The sequence below is a fragment of the Stenella coeruleoalba genome (assembly GCF_951394435.1).
Source record: "Stenella coeruleoalba genome assembly, chromosome: 8".
NCBI lineage: Eukaryota > Metazoa > Chordata > Mammalia > Artiodactyla > Delphinidae > Stenella > Stenella coeruleoalba.
Genome location: NC_137154.1, coordinates 51891510 through 51914267, shown reverse-complemented (window position 1 = coordinate 51914267; position 22758 = coordinate 51891510). Strand labels below are relative to the sequence as shown.

General features: G+C 36.3%; 1 protein-coding gene across 3 annotated transcripts in view; it reads left to right on the top strand.

Annotated features, from left to right (window-relative positions):
• Positions 1-21496, top strand: part of PGM2L1 (phosphoglucomutase 2 like 1) — a 71524-nt gene extending 50028 nt beyond the window's left edge. Inside the window, exons 6-17 of one of the 3 annotated variants that reach the window (XR_013829424.1) lie at positions 4251-4444; positions 5298-5487; positions 6036-6133; positions 6843-7023; positions 8763-8856; positions 9182-9311; positions 9544-9733; positions 13427-13560; positions 15570-15681; positions 17515-17546; positions 18580-18616; positions 20257-20274. Coding sequence is in view for 2 of the 3 variants with exons in the window: in XM_079929089.1 (XP_079785215.1) it covers positions 4251-4444; positions 5298-5487; positions 6036-6133; positions 6843-7023; positions 8763-8856; positions 9182-9311; positions 9544-9733; positions 13427-13560; positions 15570-15672 (1314 nt within the window). In the remaining variant the exon portion in view is untranslated. Of the gene's footprint in view, positions 1-4250; positions 4445-5297; positions 5488-6035; positions 6134-6842; positions 7024-8762; positions 8857-9181; positions 9312-9543; positions 9734-13426; positions 13561-15569 lie in introns of all 3 variants that reach the window. The other 2 variants (XM_079929090.1, XM_079929089.1) reach the window with 2 other exon arrangements.
• The last annotated feature ends 1262 nt before the right edge of the window (positions 21497-22758 follow it).

Genomic DNA, 22758 nt, shown 5'->3' with positions numbered 1-22758 from the left:
CCAATATAAGCTCATGGGTGGAGGGACTTTGTTTTGATATTTACTGCTATTGAACATACTTGTCACATAGTAGACCCTCAAAGATTTGTTTTCTTAAAGTATTCAATATAAGCACAAGGTAAAAAGTATGAAAGTTAAACCAGTGTAAAAAGTTAAACAATAAGGAGTATTTCTCCCACCCTCTTCCCCTAGTATCACTTTTCAGAAGCAAATACTGTTTCTGGTTTTGGTTTCCTTCCAGAGAGTCTATGCACGTGTAATCATGACCAATCACGTATTGGTCACTCCTCTTTTTTTTTCCCCCATAAATGGCAGGGCACTATATATAGTGTTCTGCACCTTGGTTTTTTCACACAACAGTGTGAAACAGCCTTAGAGATCATTTTCTACATCAGTCCATCTATAGATAGATAGGTTTGCCACATTCATCTTTAAAAACCTATATAGATGAGTCGTAATTTATTTAACCAGTCCTCTGTTGATGAATATTTCATTTGTTTCTGATCTGCTGCCTACAAGCAGTGCTACAGTGAATGTTATTCTACATACATCTTTGTTCATATGTACAAGTAGACTTACAGAGTCAATATGGAATAGCAGTTAAGAGAATTATGGGGTGGGGCTTCCCTGGTGGCGCAGTGGTTGAGAGTCCGCCTGCCGATGCAGGGGACACGGGTTCATGCCCCGGTCTGGGAAGATCCCACATGCCGCCGAGCGGCTAGGCCCGTGAGCCATGGCCGCTGAGCCTGTGCGTCCGGAGCTCCGCAACGGGAGAGGCCACAACAGTGAGAGGCCCGCGTAACAGCAAAAAAAAAAAAAAAAAAAAAAAGAATTATGGGGGTGGGTTTGAAACCTATCTCTGTCCTCTGCCACTCAGAAGCTTTGTAACCTAAGGCAAGTTACTTAATTTCTCTGTGCTTTAGTTTCTCCATCTACAAACTGAGAATAATAATAGAACCAGCATCATAGGGTGAGAGTAAGGATTAAGGGAGATAGTGCATGAAAAATGCTTAGTATTGTGTCTGGCTCCAGTAAATAATAAATGTTACCTATTGTTTTTATTCTTATCTATAGCTGCACTGTCCAAGCTGATAGCCACCAGCTACCTATGGCTATCGAACACTTAAAATATGACTAGTCTGAATTGAGATGTGCTGTAAGTGTAAAATACACACCAGATTTTGGACAGTTAATACAATAAAAGAATGTAATGTAAATATGACATGCGTTGTGGCTCACATTATATTTCTGTGGCCCTGCTGAGCTATAAAATAAATTTCTAGATGTGAAACTTCTGAGTCAAAGGGACTATGAAATAAAATTTGTCATTCTCTATTCAAGGTAGTGGTTCTAGTTGATACTCTCACCACCAATATGAAGGTCTTTATCCCCCACGGTACATTATTGTATTATCAAACTTTTTCATCTTTGCCAATCAGATATGTGGAAATGTTATGTTTAATCTGTACCTGTCTTATGAGTAAGGTTGAGCTTCTTTTCATGCATTTATATGATATTTGTGTTCCCTTTCCTGAAAAGCCTGTTTAAGGTTTTGCCCATTTTTTTCTTGGGTAGTTGCTCTTTTCCTTGTTGATTTGTAGGAACTCCAAAGTAGCTCTTGGTCATCTGTTTTTCAGATATTTTTCCCCCATATTATCATTTGCCTTTTGACTTTATTTATGATATTTTTCCATGCATGGTATTATGGTATTTTTTTTCCATCTGGAAAAATTATTTTGACATTTTTATTGGTATCATATTTCACTTGTACATTAATTTAGGGAGATTCAATATTTTTGTCATATTATTGAGTCTCTTTATTCAAGAACAGAATGTATCTTTCTATTCTTCCAAGACTTCTTTTAGACCCTTCAGTAACATTTTATTTATTTATTTATTTATTTATTTATTTATTTATTTTTGGCTGTGTTGGGTCTTCGTTTCTGTGCGAGGGCTTCCTCTAGTTGTGGCAAGCGGGGGCCACTCTTCATCGCAGTGCGCTGGCCTCTCACTATCGCGGCCTCTCTTGTTGCGGAGCACAGGCTCCAGATGCGCAGGCTCAGTAGTTGTGGCTCATGGGCCTAGTCGCTCCGCGGCATGTGGGATCTTCCCAGACCAGGGCTCAAACCTGTGTCCCCTGCATTAGTAGGCAGATTCTCAACCACTGCGCCACCAGGGAAGCCCCTTCAGTAACATTTTAAAGATTTTTTTTATCTTTTACATTTCTTTTTAAGTTTATTCCTGGGTATATTTTGTGGCATGGATTTTTCTGTTACTAAATCAGGTAGGGATACTTTCTGCTGCAGGTTCAGAAAACCCACAAAAGTGGGTTAAGCTGATAGGAATTTATTTTTCTCACATAACAAAAAATCCAGAAGTATGTGGCTGCTGGCATGGTTCTGTAGCTCAGCGTTGTCGGGTCTGGCACCTCTGCAGTTTTTTTGGCCTTTTCTTCAAGCATGGCCATTATATGTGTTGCTGTTCCTCTAGGCATCACATTCACATACAAGGCAGGGAGAAAGGCCAAGATGTTTTTTTCTCATGTTATATAAATTTTCATAAAGAGCTTTCAGGGCCTATGGACAGAATCTTGTTGGTTGTTTGGAATGTGGGAGCATCGCTTAAGAGCAATTTTTGGTTTTGTTTTTTAAATTTCTGCAGGAAACACAGGAGTTTCACTGACTGGGAGCAATTTCTGTGTCAATTTAGATCTCAGATTTGAAATTTTTTCATCACCCAGAACTTAGGAAGAAACAGACATGCTTCCTCATCATCTTTCAATAATAGTGGGCAGAACTTTCTCTGTTCTACATTTCCACTAAGAGGGCATCTCAGTTCCAATTCTCTACCTTCCACATGGGCATTAAAACTCAGGAGCCGATATAAAAAAAAAAAAAAAAAACTCAGGAGCCAGATAAACGAACAGTTCCCAAACCCCAGGTGGCCACAGCGTCAGCCCGCAACTTTATCACTCTGGTTTTCCATTCTTTCCTTTTTTCCCCACTGCCTGGAGTTTTCCCTTTCCTTCTTATGAACCAAGCTGTATATTTTAGATAATACTTTTTCTACTTTATCTAGCATTTTGAGGTGTTTACAGAGTGAGAATTTTTAGGTCATGCCGTCTACCATATTGCTTGGTACAGAGTTTTGTACATAGCATATATTCAAAAGTATTCTTCTCTCCTTCATTCAGGATGCAGTAGAAGGGATTCATGTCAAATACATGGGAGAAGTTGGTATAGATATTCTCTAAGCAGAGTCCCTTCTAACCTTGAGAGCCTGTGAATTATAGAAATACATTTTCTTGCTTTTTTATTAACTGTTCCTACTGTCATGTTGATCAGGCTACTTGACAAACTGACAATTTAATGAAATGTATTTTCATTAAATACTGAAAATACATATACTGAAATGTGTATGGAATAATTAGCATGTTAAGTGTCTTTCCTGGAATAGACTTTATTTAGTGTGACATAAATTCTACTTTAATTTATAGCTGAAAAATAATTTCTTCTTTATCATATAACAGGACCATTTTATAATGCTAAAATTTCATAGCATCAAGTTTCATGGATACTCCATGGTTTCTTAGATCTTCTTTAGTATATATTTAGCTATAGATCTAAGATTATGATTGTACATTATGGTATGTGCATATTTTAGCATTGTCATAATGATGCCGCGATTATATTTTACTTGTATTGTTATTATTAGTATACTTATAAATGAGAAAATAATACCGGATCATTTTATTGAAAAGTCCCTGTGGAATCATTACTATCAATATCCTTAGGTATTTATTAAGTTAATCCAGTGTTGACATTTTCTACTTGATTAATTTGGTATGCTTCTTTTTTTTTTTAATAAATTTATTTATTTTTGGCTGCATTGGGTCTTTGTTGCCGCGCGCGGGCTTCTCACTGCGGTGGCCTCACTTGTTGCGGAACATGGGCTCTAGGTGTGCAGGCTTCAGTGGTTGTGGCACGCGGGCTCAGTAGTTGTGGCTCGCGGGCTCTAGAGCACAGGCTCAGTAGTTGTTGTGCATGGGCTTAGTTGCTCCGCGGCACGTGGGATCTTCCCGGACCAGGGCTTGAACCCGTGTCCCCTGCATTGGCAGGTGGATTCTTAACCACTGCACCACCAGGGAAGTCCAGGTATGCTTCTTTTTAAAGTCAAATATCTCTACTGTAGCTAAGAAAACATATGGCCAACATTTCAAGTAATTATAGCTGTGTTTACCTATCATCTAGGTTTATTGGGAAAACGGTGCTCAGATCACATCTCCTCATGATAAAGAAATTCTGAAATGTATAGAAGAATGTGTGGAACCCTGGAATGGTTCCTGGAATGATAATTTAGTGGATACCAGCCCACTGAAGAGAGATCCTCTACAGGACATTTGTAGGAGATACATGGAAGATCTGAAAAAGATCTGTTTTTACAGGTATCCAAGTGGGAATATAGGATAATATTACCTTAGCATAAGATTAACAAATAAGAGAAAGCAATGGGGATAAAAATGTGTTGACTATTCCTTATATTAAAATTATCGCTAAATACTACTATTCATAATAGTTAAAAAGTAGAAACAACACAAACATTCAAATACTCATTAACTGATGAATGGATAAATAAAATGTAGTGTATCCATACTATGAAATATTATTCAGCAGTGAAAAGAAATGAAGTACCGTTGCATACTACAACATGGATAAACTTTAAAAACAGGCTAAGTGAAGTAAGCCAGTCACAAAGGACCACATGTTGTATGGTTACATTGGTATGAAATGTCCAGTGTAGGCAAATCTATAGAGATAGAAAGAGAAAGTGTATTTAGCGCTACCTATGGCTGGGAAAAATGGGAGGATTAGGGTGTGGTGGCTATGGGGTATGGAGTTTTTTGGTGGGTAATGAGAATGTTCTAAAATTGATTACGGTAATGGTTGAACAACTCTGTGAATATAGTGAAAGCCATTCAATTGTATACTATAGATGGATGAATTTATAGTATATTAATTACCTCTCAATAAAGCTGTTAAAAATTATAGCTGAATAGATGTATTCATTCTATATAAGGTAAGGAAATTTCCTCTAAAATTTGATTTTTCCTTACCTATTTCTATATTTCTGTAACTATTCCATAAATAGCTAACACTATTTTTAGAAAATATCATGGCTTGTTGAGTATATTTTCCTTATTCTAGCAAAATAAATTTTAGCTTTTTCTCTAGATTATTTTAATTATACCACAAGTAGTGAGTTTTATGATACGGACTGAATGATATTTTCCTTTACAGGGAATTAAACTCAAAAACCACCTTGAAATTTGTACATACATCTTTTCATGGAGTTGGACATGACTATGTGCAGTTGGCTTTTCAAGTATTTGGTTTTAAGCCTCCAATTCCAGTACCAGAACAAAAAGATCCTGATCCAGACTTTTCTACTGTTAAATGCCCAAATCCTGAAGAAGGGGAATCTGTGCTGGTATATTTTTTCTATATTTAAATTATTATTAGTGTATTAAACTTTATCATATAGCCAGAACTCTTTGACAATTCAAAGATTACTTACAAAAGCAAAAACCACTTTAGTTTACATCTTTTAAATTATATTAGAGCCATATATTCTGTTTTGTTTGAAATCTCTATGGTGGATATCCCTACTTCTAGGCTTATTTTAAATTTAGCCAAACTAGATTAGCAGATGCAGACTATTATATATAGAATGGATAAACAACAAGGTCCTATTGTATAGCACAGGGGACTATATTCGATATCCTGTGATAAACCATAATGGAAAAGAATATGAAAACAAATGTATATATATGTATAACTGAATCACTTTGCTGTACAGCAGAAATCAATGCAGCATTGTAAATCAACTATACTTCAGTAAAATAAAGTAAAAAAAACAAGTTAGCCAAACTATGTTCCTTCTAGAATTCATATCACTAACATAGTGCCCACATTTAGGAATATTACATTGAATTTAACATCTTCAATGCAATCCAGCTTTTTGGGTCACCATTTCAGGAACTTTCTTTGAGACTGGCAGAGAAAGAAAATGCCCGGATAGTGCTAGCCACAGATCCTGATGCAGACCGACTGGCAGTGGCAGAACTTCAGGAGAAGTAAGTAGAACCTCTTATTTGATTAAAAGCTTAAACTTTGAAAAATAGTTTTTGATTTTAAGTCTTATAGGCTCATTGGAAATAATAAAAAAAAAAAAAATAAGAAAACAAATCTCCCGTAAGCCTACTATCCAGAGATAACCACCTAGGTTGATATTTTGACATTTCCTCCCTATGTTTTCTCTATTCAAATATTTAAGATATATTTGTTTTTTATAAAATTGTAATCATACTATATATAGTTTTGTATCTTGATTATTTCCACTTAATATTGTACTGTGAGCATTTTTCTCTGTCCTTAAATATTGTTTAAAATATTCATTTTTAAACTGGCATAGTATCCCAACAGATTGCTTTATTAGTGTAATCATTTCCTAATCATGGTGCTTTTGGTTGCTGTGTATTTTTGCCATTATAATGTGGTGACAAATGTCTTTCCATAAAGAGGACATCATATTATAACATATTTCTCATTAAGTAAGAAAATAAACGTAACAGCATAATAATTTTTCAAAGTACTTTGCTGCCATTCCTACCCTAAGCTCTCCCTGGTCAGTTAGAGACGTAGTAGTAAATGTTTTCTCAAAAATCCCATACAGTAGTTTTTGGGTTTTCCTGTGTGAATGATGGTAATTTGTAGGTCCTGGGGTCAAGGAGTTTTAATGAGAAGTTATAAAGGTCTTGACTTGAATTTTCATTCTCTCTACAGTGGTGATTGGAAAGTTTTCACAGGGAATGAGTTGGCAGCTTTGTTTGGGTGGTGGATGTTTGATTGCTGGAAGAAAAATAAATCAAGAAATACTGACGTGAAGAACATTTATATGTTAGCCACCACAGTCTCTTCCAAAATTTTGAAGGCAATTGCACTAAAAGAAGGATTTCACTTTGAAGTAAGAATAGATAATATCTCTGTGCTCCTTTTCTAAACCTATCTCTATAAATTAAAGCCATCTTCCCACCAAAACTGACTTTTATTGATTTCATTTCTAATCCCCGCTTTTTTTCTAATTCTGTTAACACTTTCTTAATCTTTTTGATTGTTTAGTAACCTTGAGCCAAATTCATCCTGTATGTGAGTTTCTGAAACTAAGATAGGACGTTCTTTAAAAATTGCTTTAATGTTTACTATTCCATACAACAGTATCTGGCTTTCATACTGAGAAAATCTGGCTCCGAGTGACCTCATCAATCACATAAACTCCACTCCAAAAAATTGTAGGTGTCATTGACTGCATGTTTAGGCTCTTCAAGTTCAGTCTTAAGAAACTTTAAATAGTCTCCTAGATTGCAAATTAAGACCCAGTGATTCTACATCCAAAAAACAAATAATGACTCTCTCTCAGCACAGATCATTAACCTTTGTGAGCCTCGAGCAGTTAAACTGACCACTTTTATAGCTACTGGGACTGATGCCAATTAAGTTACTTTTCCTCTGCCAACTTTGCCAAATATCAGTGAAAAAGTCACCTCTGGGCACTTTTCTTGAGCCACAATCAAGCTACAGGTCTTAACACTAATTGGCTAACTAAAAGAAAATTGAACCTTCCTTAATGAAATAGAACTTCCAGTCTCTGGCTTTCTAAAATACAAATAGCAAAACAGAAGAAATTGAAAATTTATTCAAACCTAAAATTCTGAATTACTCTAATGTTAACCTTTTCCTTGTAGGAAGAAAAATGTATAATGAACACAAAAGAGAAAAAAAGAACATGATTCTAAAGACCTATTTATAAATGTGCCTCCTTGTTTTTGTTGGGGATGGGGTGCTGCAGAGATTTTTGGCTTTTTTTTTTCCCCAGTGAGGAGGTAGAGAGGTGAATGAGAAATCTTAAATTAGTAATGGAGAGCTCCAGAGTCACTGTGTATTACATGCTCTTTCTATTGACTCTAAAAGAGTTCATGTCTTTAAAATGAACAGTAGCTCATCAGATGAAAAGTCCTCAAATCTAATTTCCAAAGAAGGACTTAGTCACTTTTTGATGGTTTTATTTGGGCCATGCTGTTATGGTAAAAGTACACTTGGTTCAAGTATATGTTGTGATAATGTTAAAAGTGTATCATTAAAAAGCTTTAATGCCTTTGATTACTCAGATGGACTAAATTACAACCTTCATAGGCACTTTTATATTAGTGATTATAATACAGCTTAAAGGACAATTTCTAAGAAGCTGTGTAATTGAATCCTGGCTCGATCTCTTATATGCAGTGTAATCTTGGGCAAATTTACTGAACCTCTGAGCCTCTGTTTCAGCAACAGAGTTTTTGTGAGCATTAAAAAAGATAATAATGTAAAGCACCTGTTACAGTGCTTGATAAATAGCAGATGATCATAATATATGTGTGTATTTATGTTACTTTGTGACTATATGCATCACCACTTATTGGATTATATTTGGTGGATTACATCACCTATTTTCTGTGCTTGATAAAATGGTAGGTCATCATTCACAACAGTGTGTGTATCCATGCCCTTTATGACTATATGTTTACCACTATATAAATCTTTGTGGTGAAGACCATAACAGAAGATCACTATGGCAGTGTTATGTGCATTTAGTGACAGGCTTTTCTCTAATATGTATTTTTATGAGAGAGTCACTTAACTAGAATAGCCTCCTCTGCATTTCAGGAAACGTTACCAGGTTTTAAATGGATTGGAAGTAGGATAAAAGACCTCCTGGAAAATGGGAAAGAAGTCCTTTTTGCATTTGAAGAGTCTATTGGTATGTAGTAAATATTAAAATATTTGAAATTTGAATGAGAGCATTTTTTAAAATATAGTTAATTCTGTACAGAGGAGTTTTTGTCATCTGGATTTGCATTTTGAGTTAAAAAGAAACCACCGTGAACTCCGAAATGTGTAGATACGTTTCTCATCAGGAAAAAAAAAAAAAAAAAGACCTTAAAGGTCCCCTAAATACCTTCAGTATAGGTGGGTTTCATCTATTACTAGGCTTTTAAATTCATTCGTCCTTCTGAAGAAATGTAAAACTATTGAAATTATATATAGGCTTATGTTTTCCTTCTTTTTATGTTTTTAATTCTTAGGTTTTCTGTGTGGAACTTCAGTTTTGGATAAGGATGGGGTGAGTGCAGCCGTTGTTGTTGCTGAGATGGCATCTTACCTGGAAACCATGAATATAACATTGAAACAACAACTGATTAAGGTTTATGAAAAGTAAGTTCTACTATTAGGAATTTGGCATTCTAATTTTTTTATTATTTTGATGCTACTTTTAACCTTCTAAATTTATTTTTGAGGAATAGTCATTCCTTTTTAAAAAGTACTAAAATTGTCTGCATTAAGGACTGCCACTTTCTACATAACACTGTAATAGGCTTATCTTTAATACATACTTTTCGAAAGAGTGAGTTGAAATCTGATTTTAACACTTTAAATCTCTGTGCAGATATGGTTATCATATTTCAAAAACTTCGTATTTCTTGTGTTATGATCCAACTACCATCAAAAGTATATTTGAAAGGCTTCGCAATTTTGATTCTCCAAAAGAATACCCAAAGTTTTGTGGGACATTTGCTATATTGCATATACGAGATGTTACCACTGGATATGATAGCAGCCAGCCTAATAAGAAATCAGTAAGTACCTATTTTTTTTAAATTTTCAACAATTTGTAATAATTCATACTACAGTAAAATAGTTGAAGGTCAAGCCTGTGAGTTTCTTGAAACTAGGGTCCATTGTTTTTCTCCAGAGCAGTTGTAAGTTCACCAACTGGCTCTGACTCCCATCCTGTCCTCATCACTCCCCCAAGTGTATGCTACCCTTGTGGGTGGGGAGTGGGAAGGAGAATGAGAGAGACAGAAAGAGAAAGGGAGGGAGGGGAAAGGTGTGATGATGCTAAATAATGTTGAAAATAAAGTCTAAAAGCCCATAATTTTATCATATGATATCACTTACATGTGGAATCTAAAAAAATTATGCAAATGAGCATATTACAAAACAGAAGCAGACTCACAGACATAGAAAACAAACTTTTGGTTATGAAAGGGGAAGTGGGGGAGGGATTAATTAGGAGTTTGGAATTAAAATATATACACTACTATATATAAAATAGATCACCAAAAAGGACCTACTGTATAGCACAGGGAACTATACTCAATATCTTGTAATAACGTATAATGGAAAAGAATCTAATAAAAAAATTTTTAATTAAAATTTTAAAAAATTTTAATGTTTTACCTTATCATCTTAGCACCTAAAAATAAATAAATAAATAAATGCTTATAATTTCAAAGCTATTCATCTTTCTAGTTTTAACTTCCTTTTTCAACTTTATTCCCTATACCTCCAGCCAGATGGAATAACTTATAGTTTCTTACATATATACATTAAAAATTTTTTTTCTATTTTTGCTCAGGCTTTTTCCGCAGTCTACCTTTTCTTCCTACTGCTGCATATCCACACTTTAGCCATTTTAAGACTTCATGCAGATGTCACCTCCTCCACATACCCTCCAGGTCCCATAATCCGATATCGTCCTCCTGAGGTTTCATTATATATTGTGCCTTCCTCTTGTCATTTATCACTTTCTATCTTATGTTATCATTGTCTTGTTCATGGCAGATCCATTTCTAATATAGCTTTATGCCTGTCAAAGCTCCTGCCTACATAGTGGGTGCTCAACTAATATTTAAAAGCCCTATAGATTGCTGATTATATTTATTTTGTTATTGTTATGATTACAATTATTAGCCTAAATTTCTATTTATAATTTCTGATGTTGTCTCAAGCTTCTAGGCGCATAACATATTTTGGGAAATCTGCAAGCCTTTTATGTAGAATACTACCCATATTCCCTTTGTGTATTTTCATCCAGTCAACAAAAATTGGTTCTCATTGGTTGTCATTCTGTGTGCACATATGTGTGTATCTATTTTTCTGTCTTCGTAAACTAATTGAAAAGAACCAAATTTTTTGCTTCTTTTTATTTCTCTAATGTTGCTGTGGTTAGAATAGTTCTTGGTGTGTTGCTTTTTTCCTCTTGAATCCCTTTAAAGTTTATATTTGTTATTCAAAGTGCTTTCCTATCTATTCTCCACTGATGCTTACAACAGTTTTGTAAGACTCATAGTGTAGATATTTGTTAATCCCCTAAGGTCACACACAGTGACTGTCAAAGACTTCCTGAGTTCTTTCTTCTCCAACTTCAGATTGGCATTAACTGTGTGTTCAACAGGCATTTATTAAAACCCTTCTTTGCTACAGGCACAGGCACCCTGGCAATACAGTAATGACAAAGACACTGTTTCTACACTCAGGAGTCTAGTGGGGAAATGGTCAAGTAAACAGTGGTTACTTTACAAAATGATAAGGGCTACTGGGGGTACATAAGGGTGCCATGGAAGAGCATAGGAAAGACCCTTACTCAGATTTGAGGGGCTTACAGAAGGCTTTGCAGAGGACTTCTGTGAGCTGAGTCCTAGAGTCTGGGTAGGAGTTATCCAGATATGGGAGGAACAGAGGATGTTTCAGGCAAAGGGAGCAGCAAGTGCTATGTCTGGAGGTGAGAAGGCATGTTTTCTTTCAAAGAACCACAAGGAATTCTCTACAGCTGTAGTGTGGAGTGCAAAGAAGAATGGCCTGTGCAGTGAGTGGGTTAGAGAGGGGCAGACTTCCAGGCAGGGAGATCAGTTAGTACGCTGTTTCAGTAATCCAGATGAGATATGATGGGAGCCTGAATGGTAGTAGTCGTGATGGAGAGAGCCAGACAAAATTGAGTTAAATAAAGGATAGAATCGACAGGACTTGCTAGTTGATGGCCTGTGAGTGGAAAAGAGGGAAGGAAGGTCTCTGTCTTAAGCAACTAGTAGTACCACTGACTGAGAGAGGGGTCTCACGGAGAGGACCAGGCTCGCTAGAGGGAAGGCACCACTGTCAACCCTTCTGCCCTAGTACAACCGCCATGGGTCCCTTGAGATACCTTCACAGACTGATTTGTGATCCAGGAAGAGTACCAGTGTTAATCCATATATTTAATGTCAGTAAAGCTTCACTTCTTTTTTTTTTTTGCGGTACACGGGCCTCTCACTGTTGTGGCCTCTCCCGTTATGGAGCACAGGCTCCGGACGCAGAGGCTCAGCGGCCATGGCTCACTGGCCCCAGCCGCTCCGCGGCATGTGGGATCTTCCCAGACCGGGGCACGAACCCGTGTACCCTGCATCGGCAGGTGGACTCGCAACCACTGCGCCACCAGGGAAACCCCAATAAAGCTTCATTTCATGTATTAACTTTTAGGTAAAAAATAATGATATATATTTTGCACCCCAGTGGGTTATTTTGCCTGTCCTCTAGGATATGTGCACTCTGCTTTGGAGACTACTGATAAACTATCTGTGAAAGTGCTTTGAAATTCTAAAGCACTTTGCAAACGTAGAGGCAGTTTGGACTTTCGTACAAATAGACCTGGCTTAAACTTCTTGCTCTGCCACTTAGCTGATTACCTTGAACAGGTCGTTTATTCTCTTTGAGCCTTGTCTGTAAATTGGCAGTAATATTTACTTTGCAGGATTATTGTTGAGGCCTGGAGATCATGTGTGTAAGGTATATAATCCAGTGCCTGTACAATTATAAATGTTTAGTAAATGGTACAGCTGTGAATTATTATGCATGTAATCTTTTGTATTTTACAATTCTTTTAAAAATATTTTTAAATTTTTAATTGCAGCTAAAAAAACACATAAAATTTACCATCTTAACCTTTTTTTAAACTTTTTAATTTTTTTAAATTTTTGGCTGTGTTGGGTCTTCGTTTCTGTGCGTGGGCTTTCTCTAGTTGCGGCGAGCGGGGGGCCACTCTTCATCGCGGTGCACGGGCCTCTCACTGTCGCGGCCTCTCTTGTTGCGGAGCACAAGCTCCAGACGTGCAGGCTCAGTAGTTGTGGCTCACGGGCCTAGTTGCCCCGCGGCATGTGGGATCTTCCCAGACCAGGGCTCAAACCCGTGTCCCCTGCATTGGCAGGCAGATTCTAAACCACTGCGCCACCAGGGAAGCCCCATCTTAACCATTTTTAAGAGTACAGTTCAGTAGTGTTAACCATATTCACATTGTTGTGCAACCGATCTCCAGAACTTTTTCATCTTGCTAAACTGAAACTCTATACCCATTAAACAAGTCTCCATTTCCCCCTCCTGCTAGCCCTTGGCTCCTACTTTCTCTTTCTATGAATTTTGCTACTTTACACACCTCATATAAGTGGAATGTACTTTACAACTCTTGAAAACAAGAAAGGTACCAAGTGTAATTGAGCTGTTGTTGCATTTGTGCGTAGGTGCTGCCTGTGAGTAAAAACAGCCAAATGATTACGTTTTCTTTTCAAAATGGCTGTGTTGCTACTCTTCGGACAAGTGGGACAGAACCAAAGATAAAGTATTATGCAGAGATGTGTGCGTCACCTGACCAGAGGTGAGAATTGACTTTTTAAATATTATATATATATAAAAGCTTTATTGAGGTATAATTTACATTCAGCCATTTAAAGTATACAACAATGTTTCTTAATATATTCAGAGTTGTGGAAACATCACTGTAATCAAGTTTAGACATTTTCATCACCTCAGAAAGAAACCCCATACCCGTTCGCAGTCACTCTCCACTCCCCTCCTTCCCAGCCCTAGGCAACCACCGATCTACTATTTGTCATTACAGGTTTGCTTCTTCTGGACATTTCATATAAATGGAATCATGCAATATGTGGTCCTTAGTGACTGGCATCTTTACTTAGCATAATGTTTTCAAGGTTCATCCATGTTAGCATGAATCAGTACTTTATTCCTTTTTTAAAAAATTTGTTATCATGGCTCAATGATATTCCACTGTATGGATATACCATATTTTTTTATCCGTTTATCAGAGGATGGACATTTGGGTTATTTCCACATTTTGGCTATTATAAATAACGGTGCTCTAAATGTTTGTGTTCAAGTTTTTATGTGGACGTATATTTTCATTTCACTTAGGTATATATCATATATATATATAAGGAGTAGAATTGCTGGGTCATATGGTAGTTCTATGTTTAGCTTTTTGAGGAACTGCCAGACTGTTTTGCAAAGAGGCTGCATTATTTGGGAACTGAATTTTAATTTTTTAGTGAATTTATATTCTTGGGAAGGCTCTCTGAGCTTTAACTCTTTTTTTTTTTTTTTTTTTTTTTTTTTGCGGTATGCGGCCCTCTCACCGTTATGGCCTCTCCCGTTGCGGAGCACAGGCTCCGGACGCGCAGGCTCAGCAGCCATGGCTCACAGGTCCAGCTGCTTCACGGCATGTGGGATCTTCCCAGACCGGGGCACGAACCCACGTCCCTTGAATCGGCAGGCGGACTCTCATCCGCTGCACCACCAGGGAAGCCCTGAGCTTTAACTCTTAATGAACATAAAGAATTGATCAACAAGTAGTTTGTTTATTGCCAAATTCTTATTTTCTACGTGTAACATGATTTGACTTAACCTGGCCAATTAATATCCTTTTAGGAGTATAAATTGTGACTAAATTAACTTGACTTTAATAATATATTCAGAGGGTATTTAAACTTTTTAAACTTTCGTAAGTAGTATCTCCTATAAGGTTGTCATTGATCAATATGTATTTGGGAAGGAGATTTTTTTTGGAATTGCCTTCAGAGCCCAAGTTACATTATTTACTGTTTCCCTAATCTTTGTGTTTAGGAGCAGATTTTATTTCCTTTGGGGGAAAAAAATGACCTCCTGAAGTCATTCAGAGCAGAGTGTGAAGTAAAACATATTGAATAATGCTATCTTTGGTTAAGAATGAAGGTTGATTATTAAAGTAAAAAATAATTGATTTGTTGTGTAGCTTGTAAAATGACTGTGAAGGCAGTTTTAAAGAGGCATTCCTAGAAATGTTCTGGGCAGTGGCACCTCTTCAGGTGATAATTTTGAAGGGAATACTTGCTATTTTATAAACATCTCATTTTTTTAGTCACATCTCAGGAAGCCATTTTATCTTTTTTTTTTTTATTTTTTTAACATCTTTATTGGGGCACAATTGCTTTACAATGGTGTGTTAGTTTCTGCTCTATAACAAAGTGAATCAGTCACACATAAACATATGTTCCCATATGTCTTCCCTCTTGCGTCTCCCTCCCTCCCACCCTCCCCCATTTTATCTTAATACCTGATATTGGTGTTCTAAGCCATTAAGTTATCTGATTCAGGAGAAATCTTTAGATATACTATAACTCATCCATGTTTCATGTACCAAGGAACTCCTTTTAATGCAGTTCAATTTCAGTTTGTGATAATGGTGTTTTCTGTGTGTGTGATTCCCCTCTTCCCACCTTTGGTCTCAATTTGTTTTGTTTTGTTTTAACTGAGGGAATTTCTCTTTCATTTACCAGTTGTTTTAAGGCTATGAAAATAAAGAACTTCAAAACTCTTAACCTTTTTCCTCAGTGACACTGCCTTACTAGAAGAGGAATTGAAGAAACTCATTGAAGCTTTGATTGAGAATTTTCTTGAGCCCAGGAAAAATGGACTGACCTGGCGTTCTGTGTAGTGTTCACCAGTACGTCATTGCTTTGCACTGGCCCATGGAACAGAACAACCAAGAACTTCATGCATTGAACTCGAGTTAGCATTCTCTCTCTGTCTCATCTGGCCGAGTTATCTTTTTCCTTTTACTTTCTTTCTTTTTGGTTGGCTGACTAAACAAACTGTATACATTTGAAATGAAATGGTCTGGAGAGAAATGATTCAAATTTTTTCATAATCTTGAACAAAAGTCATTACATTAAAAGTATTATGGTAACACGTCGTTCTTCCTTCAACAGAAACAAAACAATACAAATGAGTTTTCTTAGTAAAGTGTGATTAAGCTTAGTTCCATATTCTTGTAATTGTGTATAGCACGTTTTTTTTAAGGCAGATAAATGCTATATAATTGTAGAATTAGTTAAGGAAATTAATCCATAGAATTGGCAAGAAAATGGCACTGTTCCCAGTATACTGTGGAAAAGTGTCATTGTTACATCACAGGTATTAACTTACAAATTAGAGTATTTGAAATGAGGTATTTAGCATTTCTAGCTTAGAACAGATGTTACAATATGTGGTTTCAGCACCTTTGTTTCAGGTGCTCTTGGTGCAGTGTAAATTTATTGTATGTATTTAAAATTCTGACATTTACCAAACATAAAACAGTAGTGGCAACATTCCTAGTGGCTTGGTTCTTGTCAAATTTCTCAGTGCCTTCTCAGGGCATGGTTTGAATTGAAATAGTGTTCTTGCATTGAATATAATTTAATCAGTTAATTTGCAGACAGTTAAAGAAAATCTTCCAAACTATATAGGTGCTTCCCCTCTATATCAAATAGGTTTGTTGATTTAAAAGTGTTATGAATGTAGGTAAAAATCTCAATAAAAGCAGGCTCAGTGTAACTGTAGTTAAGGATCTTCATGTTAGAATTGTGTCAGTTATCACAACCTCTAAGTAAAGAAAAATATCCAAACTAAGAAAGGAGCTGTGAATTTATTTAAAAGCCTAACCTTTAAATTACATTTTTACAAGTATATTTATTTCTTTATCACATGAAGTGATGCTCATTTTACTAAGAAATAAAACATCCAGATTTTAGATCTTATGAAACACTAAAACTACATGTTTTAAAACTAAAGTCCAGGACTTCCCTGGTGGCGCAGTGGCTAAGAATCCGCCTGCCAATGCAGGGGACACGGGTTTGAGCCCTGGTCCGGGAAGATCCCACATGCCGCAGAGCAACTAAGCCCGTGTGCCACAACTACTGAGCCTGTGCTCTAGAGCACACGAGGCACAACTAATGAAGCCCGTGTGCCTGGAGCCCGTGCTCCACAACAAGAGAAGCCACCGCAATGGGAAGCCCACGCACCACAACGAAGAGTAGCCCCCGCTCACCACAACTACAGAAAGCTTGTGCGCAGCAACAAAGACCCAACACGGCCATAAATAAATAAATAAATAAATAAATAAATAAATAAAACTAAAGTCCAATTTATCCTAACATCTTGCTGACTTCTGTAGAATTTCTGATCGCAAGAATACTATTTATCTTTTTTAGTGTGGAAAAAAAAATTTTTTGGAAGGTCATTTTTAGTTGATTCTGCATCTTCTAAAAGAGTTAATAGAGAAGTGTTGTTTAATCTTCTTAAAGTGTATCCTATCCTATATAGCTCACAGAGTACTTAGTACATGTGGTATAGTTAAGAGGTAACAATAATGAGGACTTGGATGTACGTAATTATACTAAACAAATTGCCTATGGGCGATAACTAGTATGAGAGAATTTATTTCCTAAATAATAATAATAATATAAAATTTGAACTGACTAGAATATTTATTAAATCATGGTTTGGTTTATTGCAGCTAACATTTGGTTGAATCCAGATAATCCAGATGTGAGTTTCAAATTATTGTATTGGCACTATTGTTAATTTGTTCCTTCCTTACTTTCTTGTAGCTGAGTCTTGTGTGACTGTAGATAATAGAGCTAAATGTAGAGCACTATTTCTGAATGAGTTTGTTTTCAAAGGCTTTGCACTAAAGACGAAATGTGTAGAATTTTTTGCTTTATTTGCTTTTGGGAATGTAGACTGTAATTTAGGAAATGGCCTATAATCTACAAAGTTGTATGAACAATGCTACATATATATATATATATATATATATATATATATGAAAAATATGTATATTGGGTTTTAGTATCTGTGTTTCAGTGACTGAAGAACAAAGTTGAGCTAAAATGATACAATAGCTCATTCATAATCACTAAAGTCGTGTCATACTGTCATTCTATTATAAACAGAACAGTTTTGAGTGCTTTAATATAATGCAACACTTGAGTCATCTTAATCAAGGTGAAAAGTCATTAAGGCTTGGATTCTTATCTCAAAAATTTAAAAATCCAAAGTTAAAATTAACAAAATTTTACAAATGTTCCTGAAGTGTATAGATTGAGGGAATTATTTGATTCTAGCCAAGCTCTCGAGTCTGTCTAAGCATATTTAACAAGAACTTGACATAGTGGGTGTACACTTGCCTAACAGAATAAATTCAGTAGCCCCAGCCAACCAAGGGAAACAGAAGTACTGGCCGGTAGGTCTCAGCCTTAGGATCTACATTGTTTATCTTTTTGTTTATGAATAATATCATGGAAATGAATGCATTCTCATTGAGTGTGTAAATCAAAACTGGTATTTTCTAGAGCTTTGGGGAAAAGGAAAGAATTAATGGGGCAAGATCAAAGCACTGGAAATAAACAGTAGAAATAACAATAGAAAGGTCAGTAAGGTGGCACAGGAAATGCTTCGTGTGAAGGGCAAACTTACCACCCGAAAAGTGGGGAGTGAACTGGCTGTGGGCAAGTTGTTTACTTGTGTTTACTTGTTATTATGATGAGCAGATAGTGATGCTTTTGTTTTCCTTTATTAGTGACCACTAAAAAGAGACCAGGGAGGCCTTTGAGGAGGTGAGAAAAAGTACCTCTCTTACTGATTCAGTTCCTGCTAGGATGTTGTATTTTAGGATCATATGGGAACTGGGGAGGGGAGGATATAGCAGAAATAAAAAGGAATGAAATATAGACTGGGAAATAAGATCCATGAGAAAAAGTTCAAAGGATTAAGATCATTTAACTATGGAGGGGAGAGAGCTGTTGAGATAGTTTAATAACTCTTGAGTTATTAATTGAATCGTTTATTGAAGAACTCAAAGTAGGAAGTTTGATAATATGACAAACTGTTCTCCATCTCCATCAAGGACAGAATAATAGGAAATAAGGATTTTTTTTTTAATAAAATTAAACATTTTAAAATTAAAGGGGTATACTAAATGGCTTTTTAAGGTTCCTTCCAATACTGTTTTTTTTTAAAATCTCAGGTTGGAACAAAGATGATGTCATAAAGAGCACTGAAAATAACATTTCAGTTTCACTGCATACCTAGAAGAATTTAGCTCACAAGATAGTTTTTGTGTATGTTGAATAGTAGATGCATGAGTGCAGTCTTTATTCATTGTATAAAGACCTGCTTAATTTAACCTGCAAATTAAGTGAGACGTGAACACAATTTTGTTCATCTTGAAGAATGTATAGCATTATAGATAGTTGAGAGGTTTGTTTTAAATATAAATTATTGTTATTTGGATGTTGTAACTTCAGCAGACAGAAGGTTCTAAGAGGTTGGATGCTTTGGAATATCTTTATATAGGGAATAGACCTCCAATTTCTTAAGCAAGTTGCTTCTGGAATTGATGCAACAAAGATACTAGCTGGAGTTTAATGGAGAAATGTTCTACAAACTGCTGCTATTGGTATTTCTCTTAGATGTTTTCCACTGATGTTTGTGATGCTTGAAAAATCCAAATTCTGCTTGGATAAATTTGTTTTATGCTTTTTTCTCTCTACCTCCCTCTTTCCCTAGGTGCCCTCCCACATTTTGTTACTGTGAAAAGCTGTTGTCCTATTACCTCACTGATAAGTGATCTTAACTGTATTCATTCAGAATGCTTTAAACTTATTCCTAAGCTGTTTTTGTTTATGGACTTTGGGTTATTTTGTTATTATTGTGAAAATATTTAAGACATTGTAAGAAGTAATTTTAAATCTATTGCATAACCTTTTTTGGTTTTCTGGATACTACTATATATTAATTTATTATGGCCTTTTACAATTCACTTGTTTTCTGAAATTGCTCTAGAAACTGAGGAAGAAAGAGTCATACTAACCTAAATGAATGGTCAACTGATCTAGCATTCTATTTCAGGTTTCCTTGTACTTTGGGCATCCAAAGCACAAGATCCGAGATAATCTTTTTTCACATTTGTCCCTCAAAGCATCTTACCCTAAGCCATAAGAAGACTAAGTGGCAAGAAGAGAGTCTCTCATTGTCTGACTCTTTACACAGCCTGATTTTACTCCCAGTTTGAAACAAAGTTAGTGTTTACCATTGGTTACTTTAAATATTCACCATACTGTTATATTCATTAAGACATCTGTTCGTTAATTCACAATTGTGTACTTAAAAAAGAGAATATAGAAGAATGAGTAAAGTGACCAAGATAAGGGCAAAGTGACATATCTAAAGTTTGCTTCTCAAATTTTTCCACCAGCATAATCCTCAAGCAGAGGAGCATGAATGTGTAGGGGAAGGGGCCTGAGAGCAAAATCAGAAGCAGCCTGCCACTCAGGAAATTTCGTGTTCTCTCTTAAAAATGTAAGTGAATTTTGCATTCTCTGTAATAAAACTGTTTTAGTATAAAAATGATTCCTTCAGTCTTCATGGAAACTGGTGCTGCCAGAAAGAGGCACCGTGTTTATCACATGGGCTCTCAGTTTTCTCCCCCCACCCCGCCCTCAGTTGCTGCATATCCCTGGGGGTACCGCACTGACTCTAGTGTGAGAAATATAAACATAACACATACCAAGGATATTCCCTTTAGAAGCTGACTTTTGAAAGTATTCATGCCAAATTGAAATGACCTGAAACAGTTATGTTACCACTGAACCTTGTAATATAGTCAGAGGTGTTGGCCAGTTTGTTCTGTTTAATTCTTTGGCATTCCTGGACTAAGAAGGGGCACCTGACTATCAGCTCCCTGAGAGCAAGCATCATGGTTTATTATTTTTTCTTCTCCACACCACCTAGTATAGTACCTGTTGTAGAGTACTTAATGGGTGACAATAGGAATTATGGGATTTTATTTTAAAGAAACAGTTTAGAAAACAATCGAAAATGTTCATTTTCTGATTCAGCTTTTAAAACAATTCTCAGTACTGAAGTTTGTTAAGCATGCACACCCTTAAATACCCTGTTTCTTCGGAGAGAGAAGAGCATATTCCTATTTCGAAATTGTATGTAAGGCCTAGTGTTTTACACTCAAAGCAAGATGTTGGCCAAGAAGGCTAAGAAAGTGTCTGTGTAGACTTAATATCACTAGTATTAGTGCCATTATGAGCCTGCTAGGGCTGCTTTCCAAGTGAGTCACAACTAATTTGATACTGTTTGGTATATTTTTGTTCAGTGTTATGATTCATCATATATCTTACAAGAACCACTCAAACAAGAGTTGCATCTGTATATGATGAGGCCTTGTGTTATAGGCTAAAACAAACTCTTTGTATACATCATTGAATATGCCAGATAAAATATATGCAGTTAAGAATTATTTATTTTTTTGTGTAGCAGTAGTTCAAAATTGTGCCCTTGTTTTAATAGTTTCTGTCAACATCTCGTTTTTCCTTGCAAAAACACCAGGGTGTATCATAAGTACTGCCTATGAGAATTTGCATTTAAGTATTTGTGTGTGTGGTTTTCGTGTGGTTTTAGCCAAATGAAGTGTTATCAGTAATAAACAGGTCTCTTCATAGGCATGAGTTTCTGTGTAATTTTTATTATCTTAGATACTGTGTAGTTTATAAAGTTGGCTATCCAAACTGAACACATTCTTGATATATATACATGGAATGCCCTAGAAGCAACTTTGACCCTAAATGAATATTACAGCTCATTACTCAGTAAATATTTCTTGATTGGTTCATCAGCAGTCCCAGAAGAAAGGACTACCATTAAAGTTCTTTCCACCTTATTTTTCTCCATCTCTCCTTCAGTTGACCTAATTTTTCTGCCCGTGTTAGCATCAGCTAACATAATAAAAAGTTAAAGGTTTGGAAATCTCTCAAAGAAGTAACTATATAGCTGTGATAAAGTGGTGGTCATGGGATTAGTTTCCAAGGTTGTTAGGACCCTGTAGTCCTGGTCTCCACTGCCTGCCTTCCTCTGATCAGGCTTAAAGGTAAGATGAGTGAGAGTAACATTCTACAAGGTCATTTTATCACCTTCTGCATGGAATGTTCTGGGAACCATGCTAATCCCATCCCTCCCACTTCTTCCATTTTATTGTTGTTCATAGCACATAAACAGTATAACAAATAAATTTAAGTAGTAGTATTACCTGACTCCATAGTCTCCATGAGTGTAGCTTTTTCACTACTTTACCACTGCCTAGAACAGTGCATGGCACCATAGTAGGTTCTCAGTAAATGTTTATTGAATGCATGAACCCGTCTCATGTTTCTGCCTGCAGCAGAAAAGCACTAAATTCTGCACTGATTCTGCATACGCACAGAGTTGCACATGATGAGAAATATGCAGCAGTGATACCACCAGCTTTAGAGATTTATAAACCCATTAATCAACATCTCATTCAGGCAACACCTACTTCTTGCTGCCTCTGGGTCATCTCTACCCTTGTCCTCCTGAGATCTCGAGCTCAGTATTTTCTTCCTGCTTTCCTGGCCCCGTATCTTCCTGGTTTGAAATCTCCAAGTCATCTTTGATTTCTCCTGCCACTGGATATGTGCTATTTGACAAGTTCTTTAAATTTAACAGTCTCTGAAGGTAAGGGCAAGGCCATTGATCTGAGACCCACCTAAAACAGGGACCAAGAAGCTAATCCCACCTAAAATAATAATAGAAATGTTATCCCCAAGGGAGAAGAGTTCATGTGTATATAAATGGAGATGTCTTGGAGGAGGGATTATAATAAAAATGTTTATTCCCCATTCTACCTCCCTGTCTTCCCCAAACTAGCACTTCCTCATTCCTATAGTGA